The 19,306-nt window shown below is 42.8% G+C and overlaps 1 protein-coding gene across 1 annotated transcript in view; it reads left to right on the top strand.

Annotated features, from left to right (window-relative positions):
* The first annotated feature begins 823 nt into the window (after positions 1–823).
* Positions 824–19,306, top strand: part of TMPRSS6 (transmembrane serine protease 6) — a 320,000-nt gene continuing 301,517 nt past the window's right edge. Inside the window, exon 1 of the mRNA XM_082265211.1 lies at positions 824–1,151. Coding sequence (XP_082121337.1) covers positions 1,080–1,151 — 72 coding nt within the window. The 5' untranslated portion in view covers positions 824–1,079. The remainder of the gene's footprint in view (positions 1,152–19,306) is intronic.

A 19,306-nucleotide genomic window follows, 5' to 3' on the forward strand; every position in this document is an offset into this window, starting at 1 on the left:
AAAGTTCTACCAAAAAGTGTTTCTTAGTAGTGGTTAACAAAAAAAAAAAAAAAAAAACACTTGAGGGTTTAAATAATCATTTTTTTTTATAATACACATTTACAATTTTAACATACTTTTACTATTAGGTGTTCCTCGTTAGCATCTCAAAAAATTGGGAGGTATGACAGAACTACCCAAAAATATCCATACCTGAATTTCAGCTTTAGGCCTCATGCACACTGGACATTTTTAATAGTTCTCCAATGGGCTTCTAGCGTTTTTATTTCTGCCTCTTAATGCCCCAGTTTGTTTGTCTATTTGTCCATGCACACATAGGGGCTTAGGGGAGTTACAGGAAAAATATAAAAAAAAAAAACACTGCCTGTGCGTCCAGGAGCAGCAGCGTTTAGGCAGAAAAAAGGTTTGAAGCACCTAAACACACATTAAGGATTTAAGCATTCATTTCAATGGCCAGAATAAATTATTGTTCTGCCCAATCAAATTAATTGACACCCAAGTGCTTGAAGCGCCTAAACGTGTTACATGTATTTACACGTATTTTATTTTGTCAAAACGCCACTGCCAGAAAAAAAAGGCGTCCAGGAGAGTTGGGTAAAAACGCCCTGTGTGCGCGAGGCATTAAATGCAGCTGTAGGTTTCTTAGCGATATCTTCTGGCAATGTATCCCCTTTATTTATTGCAATCACCTTATTAATCTTTGCAGCCATTGATTACAGATCAGGATTTCCATAGCTTTATGTTCTAATTTGTTCCTGTGATTTTTCAATGCATGTCCTGGTATCTTGGTGACCTCTGTTCCCTGTCCAGCTGTACCTGTTTTGCACACTGATTATGGTGATCCGAGTGTGTGTGTTTTGTACATTGATCACAGCCTGTTGCACAGTGTGACTTCATGCCCCTTGGGAACCCTGCTCTTTTCCAAAACAGCCAGAGGGGCGAAGAATGACGAATCTGTGGGGAGTTCGGGGATGTGTCAACAGCAGCCTGCTGTGTGTGAGCTGAGTATGACTGGCACAGCATGTCCCTGCATCTGAGAGGTGAGCCGTATGTCCAGGTGAATTGGAGGAGTGTTAAATATGTCTGGATTTCAGCCCCCTCCTGATCCCCCACCATTCCCAGAGGAGAAACCCCCCAAAGAGCTGAGTCCGGTAAGTCACACTGTTTATGTAGGTTGTAAGTAAAAGATTTTGAACAAAGATTGTAACAGTGATAGTCTCTATAGATTAATTCTGGCCATGTACTACATGATATTTGCTTGTTAGGCAACTTGATTTTGCTATAGAAATTGGTGGATCGATTACCAATTCAGCGATTTGTTGGTGGATGTAATACACAACAAATATCCATCATAAAGTACTTTTAAAACGAAGACCTTTTTTATGTTATGGATAGGGCATGGAAGTATTAATCTGGCCATACACTAATAGAAATCAAACAGTTATCTCCATCTGCTCTAAACAGGATGGACGAATCCCTCTGCTGGGATATTATAATCCGAATTCCCAAGCAGCGGTTGCATCTGCTCAAATGCAGCCGGTGTTTGGCTGAACATTTTCCAGTGGGTTCCTTCAATAAAAGTTGATTGAGCAATCGATTTTTGGCACATGGTGACCCACTGTGAAAATTTGAGCCAATTCATCAGGAATTGGCCGAAATTTGCTCAGTGCATAGCCAGCTTAAGACCGCATTCACACTGAAGCGGCACGACTTCGGGGGCGACCTGTGAAGTCGCGTGCACCGCGACTTCGCCGCAACTTGAACACGACTTGCACGGACTTCATATAATGAATGTCTATGCAAGTCGCTCCAAGTCGCCCCGGAGTAGTACAGGACCCTTTTTCAAGACTTGTGTCGCTCCTATTAGAATGGGTCCTGTAGCACTGCATGGACGGCGATGGACCGCGACTTGTCAGGCTGACAAGTCGCCTGACAAGTCGCGGTAGTGTGAATGGAGACTTAGGCCCCCAATTAGGGGTGAAAATGACAGTGGCAGGAATCTTCTGTAAATAGCAGCAGCATGAAATTGCTTGTGTGAATGAAGCCTTTTAGGTCACATTCAATGGGCGATACTGCTCTCTGGACGTGACAGCAGGGATAAATTTTGCTTCCCCACATATAGTCCCCCCTCTCTGTTGCATTTGCAGCCACCCCTTAAAATGTTCCAAAACAATACGGTGATACCACCTCTCTCCTGCGCTTAGAATCCAAGCTCCCCGACCACACTTCCCATATGGCGTCTCGGATGGCTAGAGTCTTGCTGCCCAAAAAGGACTGGGGTAGCCCAACAGTACTACAGGTAAAAAGAAACAAAAAAGGGCGCACCGACCTAGCGCATTATCCTCAATAGTAGGCTTTATTAATACAACATGTAAAATGGCTACTCACAAACAAAGGTAGAAAATAGTCATATCTAGCTCAATCCCTCCAATGTTAGGAATAGTCCATGCATTAGTCCATAATCCTGTTGAGATGACGGCTGACGCGTTTCGAGGCTCATCCTCTTCCTCAGAGCCACCTATTGCCTATTGCTTGAAAAAGTACAATACTTCTTTTCAGGCAGGTTTGGGTGTTTTTGGCCCCAAAGGCATCAATGGGAGTGCCTAAAAATAACATTTAAAGGACTATGGAGTTAAAAACATGCAATCCTGTCCCAAAGAAGCTCCTGTATGACACACTGCTCCTAAACTCACAAGAAAAGGCATAAAAACCTTGAAAATGCCATAAAATACTAACATTTTGGTGTGAATGGAGCCCTAGATCTATTAAGATCTATATAGTATGAGGATCTCATTGACTGAATAAAAAATGATTGCATAGTTTATGTAAATCTAAAGTTGATTGCACGGTTAGATTGTAAGGTGTATGGTGAACTTAAGAAGGGATTCACATTTACTTTGCAAAAATTTCAACTCCTGTTCTTCTAAAATCGTTTGGCTCTAGATACTGTATATTTTACGCCTGCGCCAAATGGTTAAATTCATGGATTATGCAAATTTAGGTTTCTGAGAATTACGATTTTTTTTTTTCAGTAAATCTGATTTGTGTATTTTGAAGCAGACTGACAGACTGTGAATTTCATTTGCACCTGTCCCAGGGAAATCTAAGCAGCTTGTGTTTTCCATTTTAAATTGCACTGCAGGACTGAGATATGAACAAGCGTGATTGATTTATAAGACACGGTTATGTTCGCTATCGTTGTTCTCTGGTAGCTGACGTTATTGTACCTCTGGGAACAGCTTATCTGCGAATATTGCCTTAAGGGAAGAATCTTTTCAGCTACAAGTCCCGGCAGATCCTTTAAACCTTTTCTACTGCAGCTAGTGTGCAAGTGGTATTTTACCATTCCCAGTAGGCTGATATGACACCACTTTGAACACTGATGTGCTTTATGTTGCTTATGTGGTTATACCTGGGGTTACAAATGATTTTCTTTTAAGATCTGATCATATTAAACTTTACAGAAAAAGTCAATTGATTCACATGTTCAATATTGAACCTTCCATTCCTAGGGGTTGTCTACATTTTGCTGCTTTTTATCTCCCATTATTATCACCACCTTGGGTAACGTCAGTTTTGTAACATGACTTTGTGCTTCATGTGCAAGGCTTTAGTCATATGGTCCCATTCACACTTGCAAGTGGGTCCATTTGCGATTAGCTGTGGGAGACCCAGCTGGGGGTTCTCTGGGATTAGCAGCGGGCAGGAAGCCCTGTTGATAGCAAAGGGATGCCTAATGCCCCATACACACGTGCAGATTATCTGCAGACTTTTGTCTGCAGACTTACCAAAACCATATAATATGAGGTCAAACCTAAACACTTTCAATTTGTATGCAATCCGGCAGGCCCTTGCACTACATAGAAAAGGTAAGTCTGCAGACAAAAGTCTGCAGATAATCTGCACGTGTGTATGGGGCATAACAACTCTTGCAGCTTTTCAATCGCATATACTCACTCATGCAGGGATAACCTGTGAATGATCATCCCAGGATGATCAACCACAGGCAATCCCTGCATGAGTGATTACATGCAATTGGGCATGAGGAGCTCAGGGAGCCAACAACCTCCTATTGCTTTCAACAGTCTTCCTGCCTGCAGCTAATCCCAAGGAACCCCCTCTGGGTCTTCCGCAGCTAATTGCAAATGGCCCCACTCGCAAGTATGACTGGGGCCTTAAAGAACTTCACTCCCCCTTTAGAATTTTTTTTTTAGCTCCTTACTGTGTCCACTTGGTTGTAAACAAAAACATAAGTATGTACCTATAGTTAGGCTAGGCCATATCTATAGTACAGTAATCCCCCGCTACATCGCGGTTCAGTTTTTGCGGTCCCGGTAATTCGCGGTTTTTTTTGTAATGTTATTTTACTATATAAATCATTAAAAATGAAAGATTTTTGTGTTTTCCATAGCTCTTGCTATGTCTCTTAGTATCTTTTATGTGTTTAAATGAGTTTCTATTGTTTTAAAAGTGTGTTTAAAGACCTTAAAATGCTTCTACACGTAGAGTGACAGTAAAAAAACATGCCTACAATGCATTTTAATAGGGTTTTTCTATTTCGCGGAATTTCACTTTTCGCGGCTGGGTCCGGAACGTAACCCCCGCAATGGAGGGGGGTTTACTGTAACCCCTTTTTTTCAAGGTTACTAACTGCCTGACCATGTGCTTGCTTATTCTCATGTGTAAAAGCTATATCAAGTGTTTTACTGTATTGTATTCATGGGAACATTTTCCAATAAAATTTTTTCCAATAAAAATTACATTAAAAAAAGAAAAAAAAAATAATCAATTTATCTCAGCACTCCGGATCCTGTACTGTCCACTTCTCATTAGATGTTCCTGCAGCCTGATGACACGGTGGGGTTGATTTACTAATACTGGAGAACTCAGAATCTGGTGCAGCTGTACATGGTAGCCAATCAGCTTCTAACTCCAGCTTGTTCAATTAAGCTTTGGCAATAAAACCTGGACACTGATAGGTTTCAATACAGAGCTGCACCAGTTTTAGTAAATCTCCTCCAGAGTGCATACAGTGCGGTGGAGATTGCCCAACAAATTCAAAGGACAGTGGGGAATGCTCCAAAACCTCCTTGAAATGTGTGACATCGGTATCCCAGGAGGCCTCTATCCAGGGTGTGTGTGCGTGGAGGGGTGACATCATTCTTGGCAAGTGATGAAGAGGGTGAAGGTATGAATTAGGTATCTCTAAATAAATTAAACTCATATAAGGAATTCCTCTAGCCTGACTTTGCTTTGTGGTGACTTTTGGGAAAAGCAGTGAACCAGTAATTAAAGTTACATAGTTACTCTGGCTTGAAAAAGACACAAATCCATCTAGTTCAACCATTAGAAGGGAAAAAAAAAAAATATATATATATATATATACAATCCTATACCCACAGTTGATCCAGAGGAAGGCAAAAAAAAAAAAAAAAAAACCCCAATAAATCTCTTTTTCTCAACACGTAAAGAGTGCCCCTTGTCCTCTGTGATAACCTTAAAGTCAATAACTCAACACCAAGTTCACTATATGGACCACTTATGTATTTATACATGTTGATCATATTCCCCCTTAATCTCCTCTTCTCTAGAGAGAATACATTCAGTTCAGCTAATTGTTTCTAATGAGCTCCCCCATACCTCATATCTGTTTGAATGCTCCAAATCCTCAATATCTTTTTTATAAGCTAGTGCCCAAAACTGAACTGCATTTTATAGATGAGGTCTTACTAATGATTTGTACAGGGGCAAAATACTATCTCTCTTTCTGTAGTCCATGCCTCTCTTAATACAAGAAAGATCTACCAGAACACCCAGATCCTTCTCCACCATTGACTCCCCTAGTTGTACTCCGCCTAGTATGTATGATGCATGCGTATTCTTAGCCCCCAAGTGCTTAACTTTACATTTATCAATATTAAACCTAATTTGTCACACAGTTGCCCAATGAAATGGCACTTTTAATCCCAGACCCTATATAATTTATAAATAAAAAGTAAGGGTCCCAACACTGAACCTTTGGGTACACCAATAATAACCTTAGACAATTCCGAGTAAGAATAATTAACCACTACTCTCTGAATTCGGTCTTTTAGCCAGTTTTCTATCCATTTACAAACTGATTTTTCCAAGCCTGTAGACTTTACCTTACACATTAGCCGTGTGTGGGGAACTGTGTTAAACGCTTTGACAAAATCTAAATATACTACATCCAAAGTCACTCCTTTGTCCAAGGTTTTACTTACCTCCTCCTCATAAAAAAACAGTTCTGGAGTTGATCTGTTCACAAACCATGTATAGAAAGCCCTCAAATTTTGCATAATTCAAGGAAGTAACATTGTAGACTAGTAGCATAAGTTACAATATAACTTGTTTAGCAACGAGCAATTCTGCTGGCCAGTACCTGGAGAATGTACTCCGTGAATAAACAGGCATGGTCAGCAAATAAACCTGTACATGTTTATAACACAATATTTCTACCAAACCACCATATGGTGTCTGATCTTCTGTTCATTAGTTCACATCTATGACTGCTCATACCTTCAGGAAGATGGCTTACATGGAAAGGTCCAGAGTTCTTTTCAGATTCAAAATTGAATTATATAATTTTATAATTTTTTTCTGCTATAAGAAGGTAGCCCCTGTATAGATTGCCCAAGGTCTTGTGAGTTTTAAAGGGAAAAAAGGCCTAACTCCGGCCATAGATTATGCAATTTTCTTTCCTTCAACCACGGGTTGAAGGGAAAAAAATTGCTCCATCCCCTCATCTACACAATCAGTGTTGATGGGGGAATCCCTGCCATCAGAATACAATGATTACAGTTGCCAGTTGCAGCAGTCGTACGAAAAAAAATGACAGGCTGGTGGTACTAAAGTCAGTCAATATATTGACTTCAGTACAACCAGTCTGCCCATAAATAGATCTAAATTTGTCTGGTTCCTGCTGAAATGGCCGAATTTCAATCCGTCTATGGCTGACTTTAGTCTGTTCTTAAAAATGTCCTCTCACCCTCCTCCTACATACCCTGCCTGACCTATATAAAAGTCTGGTCACATTATCCTGTAGCTTGGGTTCAGGCAGCGCTCGGGATAGGCTGGGAATTTCGGGAGCTGTGACATCACCCATATGCTCCCATGGCCCAGCTGAAGTCGGCACTCCCTACTTTTCCCTGGACCTATGGGATCAAGTGACCAGAATAGAGCAGAATAAAAATAGGTAAGTATACAGATTAGGCAAGATAAGTAGGAGGAAGGGGAGGGAACATTTGTAAAGAATAATTAGTCTAAGACTTTTCTTCCACTTTAAATTGTCTATACATTGAGCAAATTTCAGTTGGATTCTGATTAATTGACCAATATTCACTTTGTGGCTCAACTGGCACCCTCCCGCCCAACATCCTTCAATTGAAATATCATGTTTTCTGGTGTGGCACAGATTTCTAAGCCATATTAAGAGAAAATGCCTCGCTGGTGCCTCAATTATACCAGGACAAAGTCCAGTCACAGGGTAAAATTGTATCACAGTACTGGCACAGTTGTTTGACAATTCAACAGTAATGACTGGCAGCCAAAAAGGACATTTGTACTGGGGCCAAGAAAAAAAGAGATTCAGTTGAGGCGATTGGATAAATACACAAAATAAAAATGGGCATAGTATAAACCTCATCCAATAAAAATGCTTAAAGCATAGCACCACTTTTATTTGAGAAAAAAAAACATTCCCCTCTAGGTGATCTATGCGCATTACAAGGATTTTAACAAACTTTTTTTGCAGAGCCCTATCTTTTGTTGTGAAAAAACCCCTGTGTTTGTCTGTATCCATGTGGGAAAGTAAATCTAATGGGAGTGGTTGTATAATCATTAATCAGCTGTGCACCTGCAGGGCTCTAATGAGGAAAGCTGCTGGGCCTGCATCCCTTTAGACGTAATTTCCCTTAGGAGGAATTTCAACAAACATTTTTGTTGCAGGGGATGCTCAAAATTGAATATGTATCTTAGTACAGACAGTACAGAACAGTACAGGGATTTCCTACTGGGAGTATCTCACCAAAAATGGCATTTTTGTTGCAGGGGATGCCTGAGATCTGACTTGTGTCTCAGGGCAGACTTCTGGGAAAATTGGTGAGCCAATCACACAAATGGGAAATTATGTTTCGGGGGGGGGGGGGGGGGGGCGATCTGTACACAGACCTCCAGGTAATTATATTGAATTGCATTTTCAGAAAATCACAGAGCTGCAGATTGGAAAGGAAAGGTAATCTTTAATAACATTTAATTACAATATGACTTGTGTCGCAATTGTATACACTACGCGTTATCCTTTAAGTGATACTAAAGTCTCTTTTTTTTTTTTTTTAATAACAAACATGTTATACTTACCTGTGTTTTGTACAGAACAGCTCAGATCCTTCTCTTCTCGGGTCCCTCACGCCTTCTCCCTCCTGCTGAGTGCCCCCACAGCAAGCAGCTTGCTATAGGGGCACCCAAGCTGAGCCACTGCTCTGTGTGTCCATTCAGGAATGGAGCCGTGGCTTGCCGCTACCTCCTCTCACTCCTTATTGGCTCACTGAAATTGATTGACAGCAATCAGGAGGGAGAGTCCCAGACAGGCACTTCTCTCATGCAACATCAATGGATCGAGATGGGCTCAGGTAAGTATTAGGGGGCTGCTGCACACTGAAGGTGTTTTTTTATCCTAATATACTGCAAATTACTAGACCTTAGATGCAGTTGCTGCCTTGATTTTTATTTCCCACCCTTTGTCCTTTATGTTTACCTGCAAATCTTGCAAAAACACACTTCCTGTCCTTGGGTGGCTACACTTACTCCTCCACTGTATCCATGGGCCATAGTTGCAACCCAGGCTGAACTTCAGACATTTCTGCTTTTGTTTATCTCCATTATATGGAGAATGATGGGGATGGTAGTTTACACAATAAATATACCATTGTTTTTTCCATCACATAGGAAAATACAAGGGAACTACATTTCTGATAAGCTCAATGTGTATTTCCTGTATTTGCTTTTTTAGCCTGAAAAAAACTAGTACAACCACACCATCTAAGAAGTGGTGAGCTGCAATAAATAAAATGTTTGCTCTAAACCAAGCCCTAATACTAAGCCCTAATACTAATAAAGCACTATTCTGCTGTATGCTAACCCCATTCTGTGCCAGAAGCCCCTACTGTATGTCAATGCTTTGTCTTTTTTTGGGCTCAGAAATGATGCAGAATGTCCCAGCCACTTGTCTTTCTGAGCAAGCGTAGTTATGTTGTATATAAGAACTTTTACTATAAAGCAGGGATCTCCAAATTATGGCCCAGGGGCCAAATCCAGCCTTCTGCAAGATTTTATCTGGCCATCTTGTAAGGATAGATTTTGATAGGGACTGTGACGGTGTTCACCGTCACTGGAATTTAAGGACAGATGGGTGATGGTTTGGATTGCTTCATATTTGTCAGCAAGGTCTCCATGTAGAAATATTGAGATTTGTTCCCATTTGCCATGAAGTCTCTGACCAGGAAGTACAACTCCTAATATGGTCATTCCAGGAAGTTCAATGAGGAGACTGACTGTCTAACAATGTTGCTTTTGTCTGAGGTGGCTTTCCACTCACCTATTGTCGGGTGTGCTAATGAACCCACCTGTTGTCTGCTAAGGGATGTATTGATACTCAAAGTAATGTGTATTGGGGGCTCGTTATGGAACCATTGTTCTGTGTCTGGCTATTGTGTACATTGATTGTCCCCTGGGGCTTCTGTCTCATTACACATAACAGTCCTTCTAATCAAGCTATCCGACCAATCCCTGCTGACTCATTTTCAAGTCCTCATTTGCATGGCTAAGGAGGACCTGAAGGAGAATGGCATGTACTTTGCAATTGACCAATGGAAAAGCGGTTGTGTAAGATTCTGGTACCTCTGGTACCCTTAATTTCCATTTCCTTTCAATATGCGTCCCACCTTTCTAATTAGGTGGTACGCATACACCTTTAAGACGGGTGACGTCATCGCCGAGCGCCGCTCTGAGCGGCTATTTCAACCGCCGGTGTTCTCTCTCACGTTGTTCGTTCAATGTGCCTGTGCCTGTGCCTGTGCTTATGTGCCTGTGTGTCTACATTGTTACAAGCTTGTCTCGCTGCCGAAACCTCCAGCTATTTGCTTTTACCTGGAACAGACCGGAACCTCGCTACTGATCCCTGTATCTCGCTACCGGATCACTCCCTCACTACTGGACCCCTCTACTACTAACCTTACTAGTGATAAGTACCCCACAGGGGAATCCTCCATAACCTAACTTACACTACCTACCTCTGCACATTAAGGACTGTTACTATCTATGCATACTAATTCTATCATCTGCACTGTTACATAGATTGCTAGCTCTTGAGTCTACTACCATCTATCCTTGCACTGGGTTAGCCTATCCTGTATTTGTCATCTGCTGTCCTTACCACCTGTTACCATACTCGATTACTAACCTATCTGCATTCTACCTAAATACCATCTAATACTCTCCTGAACATTTCTATCAAGTGCTTACCATCTCTGTCACTGTTCACACCTGTCCCTTCAGCACATCACCTTCATACTATCATATACATCCTATCACTCCAGGAACATCTTATTGAGTGTGTGTATATCTGTATGCTGAAGCTGACGGGCCCACAGTGATGAGTCTCGAGAGTTGGATCTGGTTATTCAACACATCTCTACATGACTACTGAGTGGAGATTCTGCAGCTGCAAATCCAGCCTACTACAAAAACGCAGGAGCGTTACAGGTTGTTGGGGGCAGGATGTTCCAAATTCTGTATAAAAGTGTGTTGTGTACTTCCAATAAATGTCTTCCTGTTTGAACTTACATACAGCCTGCCTGGTGTTTGTTCTAATGGATTCCGAACGGCACATAGCTGTAGTTCGGATCCCGGAGCCTTGGTTGACCAAACCATCAGACGTTGCGATCTGCAAGCTGACTCACTAGAAGCAGAGGAGTGTCGGGAGAGCGGAAGCGAGCGAGCAAGGGTCTCGTCACAAGGACCATGATGTAAGGGAGACTCTGATGGGGACCCCATTGTAAGATGTCCATTTGATGGGGACTCTCATGTGGGGGGGAATCTGATGGAGACCCTAATGTGGACTCTGATGTAAGATGTCATTCTAATGGGGACTCTGATGTAATAGGGACTTGCAGGGAACTTTGATATAAGTGGTGAGTTGATTTGGAACTTTTTTGCTTTGTTTACTGAAATGTTTTCTCAGTTGTTCTGTCTGGTTACATAAAAAACTCCAAGCAAAATGTATTCATTCATTTAAGTTTGATTCTTTGATTTAAAAAAAAACACATATTGTTTTATTTGACCTGTGAACATTTGAAATGTTTACAATGTGGCCCCAGTACTGTAAAATGTGGGGACCTTTGCTATAAAGAATATATATCTACACAGGAGATGTGTAGGTATACTGTACACAGCAATTGTTCATAAAGTTCACCCAATTTACATTAAAGCTCTTTTCCAGGAAGGAGAGAATTCCCTTTACCTTTGCTTTCCCCTGCCCCCACCCCTTCCTTTATAGTTACCGTAGAACTATAGACAAAACGTTTTTTTTTTTTTTTCATTTTGGACAGAGCAGGGGAGGGTTATAACCCCTGGCAGATTTTTTTTTTTCACCATCTTTGTCCCATTTCAGAGATTTTCCTTTACTTCCTGCCCCATAGCCAAACAAGAAGTGATGGAAAACCCCTACAAATTAGGGAAATCTCTTAGGGACCCCCAGCTCACCAGAACTATAGGACCCCCCAGTGGTGTTCCCATTTATCCAAGGGTGATAGGATCCCCATTGATGTTATAACCAGAGGAACCAAGTGATGACCATTGAGGGATATAGGAGCCACATCCAATTTGGAATATAGGCGTTTTAGCCCTGTAGGGGTTCCTCCTTCTAGTAAGTGCGGTCCTGGGAGTGAGGGGAGCACTTTGACCCATCACACCGGCCACACTTGAAGAGTCACTGGAAATACACAAGTCACCCCCGCTGTGAAGTTGCACCAATTTAAAATTCTGCACTGGAGCACTTTGCCATGCCATTTGGGACTATTGTATTAGCAATATAGTTGCACCGATCTAAAATCCTGCACTGGAGCACTTTTGTTGTGCGATTAGGACTATTATAAATATATTGTTTTGAAGTATTATACCTCACTTTATTGTATATATTCTGCTGGAATCTTTCACATTTTTTTGCAACGTATGCGATTTGTAATCGCATTTAATTTCACTATTATCTATCACTCCTTTTTTAAATACACTTGTTGAATCAGTTTGGATACTGAGTTGTATCCATTTACACCCACCCCTTTCTGTGGGATGTGCTCTGTTAGACTTAGTGTATATACACATATAGTTACGGTAGCACTTTATATCTGCACCTTGATTGCTATTTTGCACTTCTTTCAGTTTACCATTGATCTTTGTTAATTTATATCACTAAGACACGGGCAGTCACCTTAGTTCATGCACTTTATTTCTACAAGGGTCTCTTCCCTTTATCACCATTTATCACTTATTTGGATATTAATTTAATATCTATTAATTTATGTCTATTTTTTTATATTAACCAGCACATTACGGATAAGGACTCACTTGATGTTTATTTTAAGCAATATTCGAACACACATCAAGTTCTTACACTGCTGACATATATGTACATGTTTTGTCCTCTTATATTTATATCTGGCAGCGCCACTTACCTCCTTACCATTCCTTCACTTCCTTAAACCTGACAGTCCATCTCTCATAAAAATTAAGTAAATGAACAAAAGAGAAATCCAAATCAAATCAATATTTGGTGTGACCACCGTTTGCCTTCAAAACCGCATCAATTCTTCTAGCTACACGTGCACACAGTTTATGAAGGAACTTGTCAGGTAGGTTGCTCCAAACATCTTGGAGAACTAACCATAAATCTTCCATCAATGTAGGCTGCCTCAAATCGTTCTGTCTCTTCAAATAATCACAAACAGATTCTATGATGTTGAGATCAGAGCTCTTCTGAGGCCAAACCATAATTTCCAGGACTCCTTGTTCTTCTTTATGCTGAAGATAGTTTTTATTGACATTGGATGTACTGTATGTTTGGGGTTGTTGTCCTGCTGCAGAATAAGTTTGGGGCCAATCATATGCCTCCCTGATGGTATGGCATAATAGACAAGAATCTGCCTGTATTTCTCAGCATTGAGGACATCACTGATGTCCTTCTGATGTCGAAGAGAAGTATGCATGATGTGTTTCATCTGCTGAATTAGGTTTCCTTGGCCGACCACTGCATCTACAGTCCATAATGTTGCCCATTTCTTTGCACTACTTCCAAAGAGCTTGAAACCCTAGTCTGCTTTGAAATCTCTGCCTGTTGCTGTTGCAGTATATCTAAATTGTGTCTTGTTGTTGTGCTCAGTCTTGCCATGGTGTATGACCTGTGACATGAAACTGTATTCCATGACCACACCTTAGTAACAGAGCTTGGCTGTTCCTCACCCTTTTTTTTACGCCTCCTACACAACTGTTTCTGTTTCAGTTAATAACTGTGTTTCAACTTACATACAAAATTAATGATCATTAGCAATTGCTTGCTATAATTGGTTAATCATACGCCTGACTCTCATCTTGCAAGGTTACTGACTTTGTAAAAGTGTAGGAAAATATATGTACTGAGAGTGCTGCGTTGCTGTCTTCTAAAAATCAGTTATTCTACCAACTGTGCAAATTGTACAAAAGCATCAATAAACAAACTTTTTAATCTACCTATCAATACTAGTAAAAAGTTATTCACTATAAGATGAATCACAATTCAGTAGCGTATGTTGCAATAATCATTAGCAAATAAACACAAATACAAAATGTCTTTCAATAATATTGTACAGTTCATGTCCTGTTTGCTGCTCCTTAACTTCTCTCTTTAAAACCTGTCAATCCCCACACCAGTGATGAGTAGCACCCTCTAGTGTAGAGTGCTAAGTATGTACATAGGCTTCTGTAGTGTAGGTCAATTGTTTGGCATGGCTGGCAGCCAAGCCTGTGTTAAATCTGGGTCAGGGTGAGTGACTCAGGGAGGCTGGATGATTCATCTGGCAGCCCCTCTGGTATCTCCCCCTACTTGCTGGAACTTTGCCGAAACTTCCAGAAGAATGGGAGAGATGTTAGGAGTAGCTACCTGGAGCATGGATGAGGGTCCAAACCAACCCCTGGCCAAATAGTTTGGCAGGGGGAGGGCACCTCTTAAATACTCTAGGTCAGGCCAGCAGGGGCAGAGTGGAGTTCATGTGGAAGCTAGAGATGGAGTGGGGAGGAGGCTGCCGGAGGCCCTTGAGGGTAGCCCCCTAGTCTGGGGGGGGGGTGGCCTTGGGCCTGGGACTCGGGTGTTCGAGAGATCCTCTGAAAAAACAAGGAGGAGTCCTGTCCAGAGGCATGGGAGCAGGAGTGAGGACAGCAGGAGCAAGCGTGCACATCCAGGAGATCTCCAGGGAGAAGACAGCTGGGTGGCTGGTGAGTAAGACAGTTGGGAAGTACTGAGAGACAGCCTGGAAGGACTGATGAGTGGCAGTATGGGATGGCTATACAGTCAGTCTGGGAGAACTGTGGAAGATTAGCCAGGAGGGCTATTGAAAGGGGCAGCTGCAGCCAGGTGGGCTGGCAGTGCCTGAAGAGGTGGTGCTGGGATCAGTAGCCACAAGAAGGTAACTGGACACTTGGAATTTTTTACACACCAAAGGGTCCCATGATCCCTGTCTGTAATGGGCTTTTGCTGAATCTGACAGAGTGCCCTGTCAGATCCCACCTAAACACTGTTCCAGCTAGGTCTGTGTGATTTTTCTGCAAGCAAGTGATGTGCTGGAGGTACATAGTAAGTGTATGTAGTTGTAGTGTCCCTGAAGAGATTTTGTTCCAGTCAAGTGGGCATCTCATGTTACCCCTATCCCCACCCAAGTTATTAACCCTTAAATAAAAAAAGAAAACAAAGCTTCATGGACTGTTTCCTGTCTCAGTGCGCCTGTGGAAAATTCAGTGTGCCTGGTTGTGCAGGGTGGGGGATCCCTATTCACTAGCCTCTTCTACAGGGATGCGCTACAGATACAAATCAAAAAGTGTGCCTAGTAACAGGTGAAACTTGTTTTACCACAGTGCTCACAGAACTCTAACCTTCATTTAATGACCCACATACAATGCAAAGTCAGAAACACTTGTATTCATAGCCATCAGAGTATCCTACGTCCTTATGGTGGGAGTTTGAGGCCTCTTATCCACTGGGGTCTCTGTTGGTGCAATCGCATACACATCCAGGAAGCACAGGGGTGAGGGTCCCTTTAAAGCCTAGTACACACGCAACGAATTTCCGCTGACCGGTCGTCCGTCTTTTGTCCAGAGTGGTGTCTGTTGGTTGGAATGTGCTCTAGACTGCACACGAATTTCCCCGCACGACAGAATTCTACTTCAGAAGTGATGTCATGTGTTGGATTGCTTTGTATGCGTTTTTTCATCTCTGAGCATGCCTAGTCTTGCTCATAAGATTTTTCCCTGTCAAAATCTGTACTGACTGCACGAAAATCGGACGTATTTTGACGGTGGACAAAAATTTTATAGCCTGCACACCAGAATTTTTTCGCCCGAAAAGTCGGAGTCGGTTGTCGAGAGCACCATACTAACAAGCCGAAAATCGGCAGATCGGTCGTCGGACGAAAATTTCCAGCCGAATTTCGACTCATGTGTACGGGCCTTAAGTCTGTATACTTGTTGTGTACATGTGACTAGGGATGATCGAACTTTTGAAAAGTTCGGTTCGACCAGAACACCCGAACTTCACGAAAGTTCGGTTCGGATTTCAGAACCCCATTGAAATCAATGGGACCCGAACTTCTGTAATCAAAAAACACCATTTTTAAGCCCTAAAACCCAATAAATGCCCCTAAAAAGTGCCTAGGGTTCTGGGTCATGCCCCAGGGACTATTAATCACACAAAAAAAAGTTCTTAAAAATTGTCGTTTTTGATAGATAGCCAATTATTGAAAAAATTAAAAAAAAAAAAAAAAAAAGAGATTTCTTTGGATTTAGTGTCTGGGGGGTCTAAAAGTTGTACCTGTGAAGTTTCAGCTCTGTAGCATGTCCAGAACCAGAATTACAGCATACCAAACCTTCAAAAATGACTTTTTTGCTTAACCGCACCTTTCTTTTGCTCCTAATCAACGGCTCAGCCAATGTGTATGATGGGGACATAATGCAGTGCACTGGGAACAAGATTAGAGGTTTTTTTGGAAAAAGGTGCTGTCTCTTTAAATGTGCATATAATTAACGGGTGTATTTCCACAATGGGGCTTTTATTACCAAATGTTTCAAGAAGTCCAAAGATGTATGTAATTGCACTTTATTTCATGTAAAATGGTGTTTGGTGCACTTTAACTTGAAATCTCACAAGAAACAGACATATATGCACGGATACATTGAGGGTTAGGGGTAGGGGCCACAATGTAGTGCAGAGTGAACAAGATTAGAGATGTTTTGGATGAATACTGTTGTCTCTTGACTTTGAATAGAAGTAAAGGATGCTTAAAAATTGGGCATTTGGTGGTGCGGACGATGCCTTGACACCATATCCCTATGAAAGTGCTGGTAATGAAAGCAATAATTGCCTTTGTAAGGAAAAAAATTACAATGATATGCATCTGTGTGACAGGTGCGCAAAAATTGTTGTTTGGGTGTTGGCGGAGCCATACCACTGTAAGCCCAAAGAGCTGGTGTTGAAGAAGGCGTAAAAATTATGAAGGTGTGCACCTGTGGAACAGGTGCGCAAACATGGTAGTTTTGGTGTTGTCGGAGCCTCCCCACCATAACCCCAAAGAGCTGGCTTTGAAGGAGGCCCAAAAATTGTAAAGGTGTGCACCTGTGGAACAGGTTCGCAAACATGGTAGTTTTTGTTTAGCATAGCCTCCCCACCTTAACCCCAAAGAGCTGGTGTTGAAGGAGGCCCAAAAATTGTAAAGGTGTGCACCTGTGGAACAGGTTCGCAAACATGGTAGTTTTTGTTTAGCATAGCCTCCCCACCTTAACCCCAAAGAGCTGGTGTTGAAGGAGGCCCAAAAATTGTAAAGGTGTGCACCTGTGGAACAGGTTCGCAAACATGGTAGTTTTTGTTTAGCATAGCCTCCCCACCTTAACCCCAAAGAGCTGGTGTTGAAGGAGGCCCAAAAATTGTAAAGGTGTGCACCTGTGGAACAGGTGCGCAAACATTGTCGTTTTTGTTTTAGCATAGCCTCCCCACCTTAACCCCAAAGAGCTGGTGTTGAAGGAGGCCCAAAAATTGTAAAGGTGTGCACCTGTGGAACAGGTTCGCAAACATGGTAGTTTTTGTTTAGCATAGCCTCCCCACCTTAACCCCAAAGAGCTGGTGTTGAAGGAGGCCCAAAAATTGTAAAGGTGTGCACCTGTGGAACAGGTGCGCAAACATTGTCATTTTTGTTTTAGCATAGCCTCCCCACCTTAACCCCAAAGAGCTGGCGTTGAAGGAGGCCCAAAAATTGTAAAGGTGTGCACCTGTGGAACAGGTGCGCAAACATTGTCGTTTTTGTTTTAGCATAGCCTCCCCACCTTAACCCCAAAGAGCTGGTGTTGAAGGAGGCCCAAAAATTGTAAAGGTGTGCACCTGTGGAACAGGTGCGCAAACATTGTCGTTTTTGTTTTAGCATAGCCTCCCCACCTTAACCCCAAAGAGCTGGTGTTGAAGGAGGCCCAAAAATTGTAAAGGTGTGCACCTGTGGAACAGGTGCGCAAACATTGTCGTTTTTGTTTTAGCATAGCCTCCCCACCTTAACCCCAAAGAGCTGGTGTTGAAGGAGGCCCAAAAATTGTAAAGGTGTGCACCTGTGGAACAGGTGCGCAAACATTGTCGTTTTTGTTTTAGCATAGCCTCCCCACCTTAACCCCAAAGAGCTGGTGTTGAAGGAGGCCCAAAAATTGTAAAGGTGTGCACCTGTGGAACAGGTGCGCAAACATTGTCGTTTTTGTCATAACCAAAATGAGGTTCTGTGAACGTAAAGAGAATGAGAGGAGGGTTTGAGGGTGGCACCATGGTCCAGGCTTAAACTGAGGCTCAACTGCCACATCACAACGATAGCCTAGTCTACAAGGTCTGCATCAGGTGCATCAAAGCTTGATATCCACGACTGATTCATCTTAATGAATGTCAAACGGTCGACTGAGTCGGTGGAGAGTCTAGTTCGATGGTCTGTGACGAATCCTCCTGCTGCGCTGAATGCCCGTTCCGATAGGACACTGGAAGCAGGGCAGGCCAACAACTCCATGGCATACTGGGCCAGTTCTGGCCAGTGGTCTAATCTTAAGACCCAGTATGCCAGTGGATCGGATTCGTCACATGAAAAGCCCTCTGTGTCACTTTGTGCCCTCACGTAATCGTCCACCATGTGATGCAGACGCTGTCGATGCGATGTGGCAGCTGAGAGGCCTGGGCGGTGAGGACTAAAAAAAGACCGAAAGGCATCCGTCAACCGCACGCCTTCTCCAACGCTCCTCTCGTGACCACCAGTAGAATCCATGGTAGGTTGTCCCCGCCCCTGCACCCTACGGGAGTCGGGGAACATGTTCACCAGATTCCTCTTGAGACTGTCCTCAAGGGATTTGATCCTGTGGACTCTATGGGTGGATGGGAAAAGCTCCGAGACTTTACACTTTTACCGGGGGTCAAGTAGGGTGGCCAACCAATAGTGGTTAGTCTCTTTAATGGCCTTGATTCTGGGGTCCTTTCGCAGGCTCTGGAGCATGATGTTTCCCATGCGTCGCAAATTAGCGAAGGCCTGAGAAGCTGACTCCTCGGGGTCACTCATAACGACATTATCTTCAACGGGCTCCTCCTCCTCCCAGCCACGTACTACTCCAAAGTGTCCCGAGGGAGTCAAACTAGGCCTTGCAGATTGCCGCATGTCTTCCTCCTCCTCCTCCTCAAACCCTGCAAAAGTTCCCGCAGAATCGTCCTCCTCCTCCTCTTCCACCCCTGGATCCTGCTCGGGCCTCTGGGAGCTAGGCATAATGGGGTCAGGATTCTCAGGATAAAGGGGGCCTTGAGAGGCAAGGAAGTCCTCCTCTTCCTCCTGCTGCTCTGCCTCCAGTGCCCTGTCCATAATGCCACGCAGAGTGTGCTCCAACAAAAACAGTACCGGTAGGGTGTCACTGATGCATGCGCTGTCCCGGCTGACCATCCTTGTGGCCTCCTCAAATGGCGAGAGGACAGCGCATGCATCCTTAA

The sequence above is a fragment of the Pelophylax lessonae genome, assembly GCF_965119305.1.
Source record: "Pelophylax lessonae genome assembly, chromosome: 8".
Classification (NCBI taxonomy): Eukaryota; Metazoa; Chordata; class Amphibia; order Anura; family Ranidae; genus Pelophylax; species Pelophylax lessonae.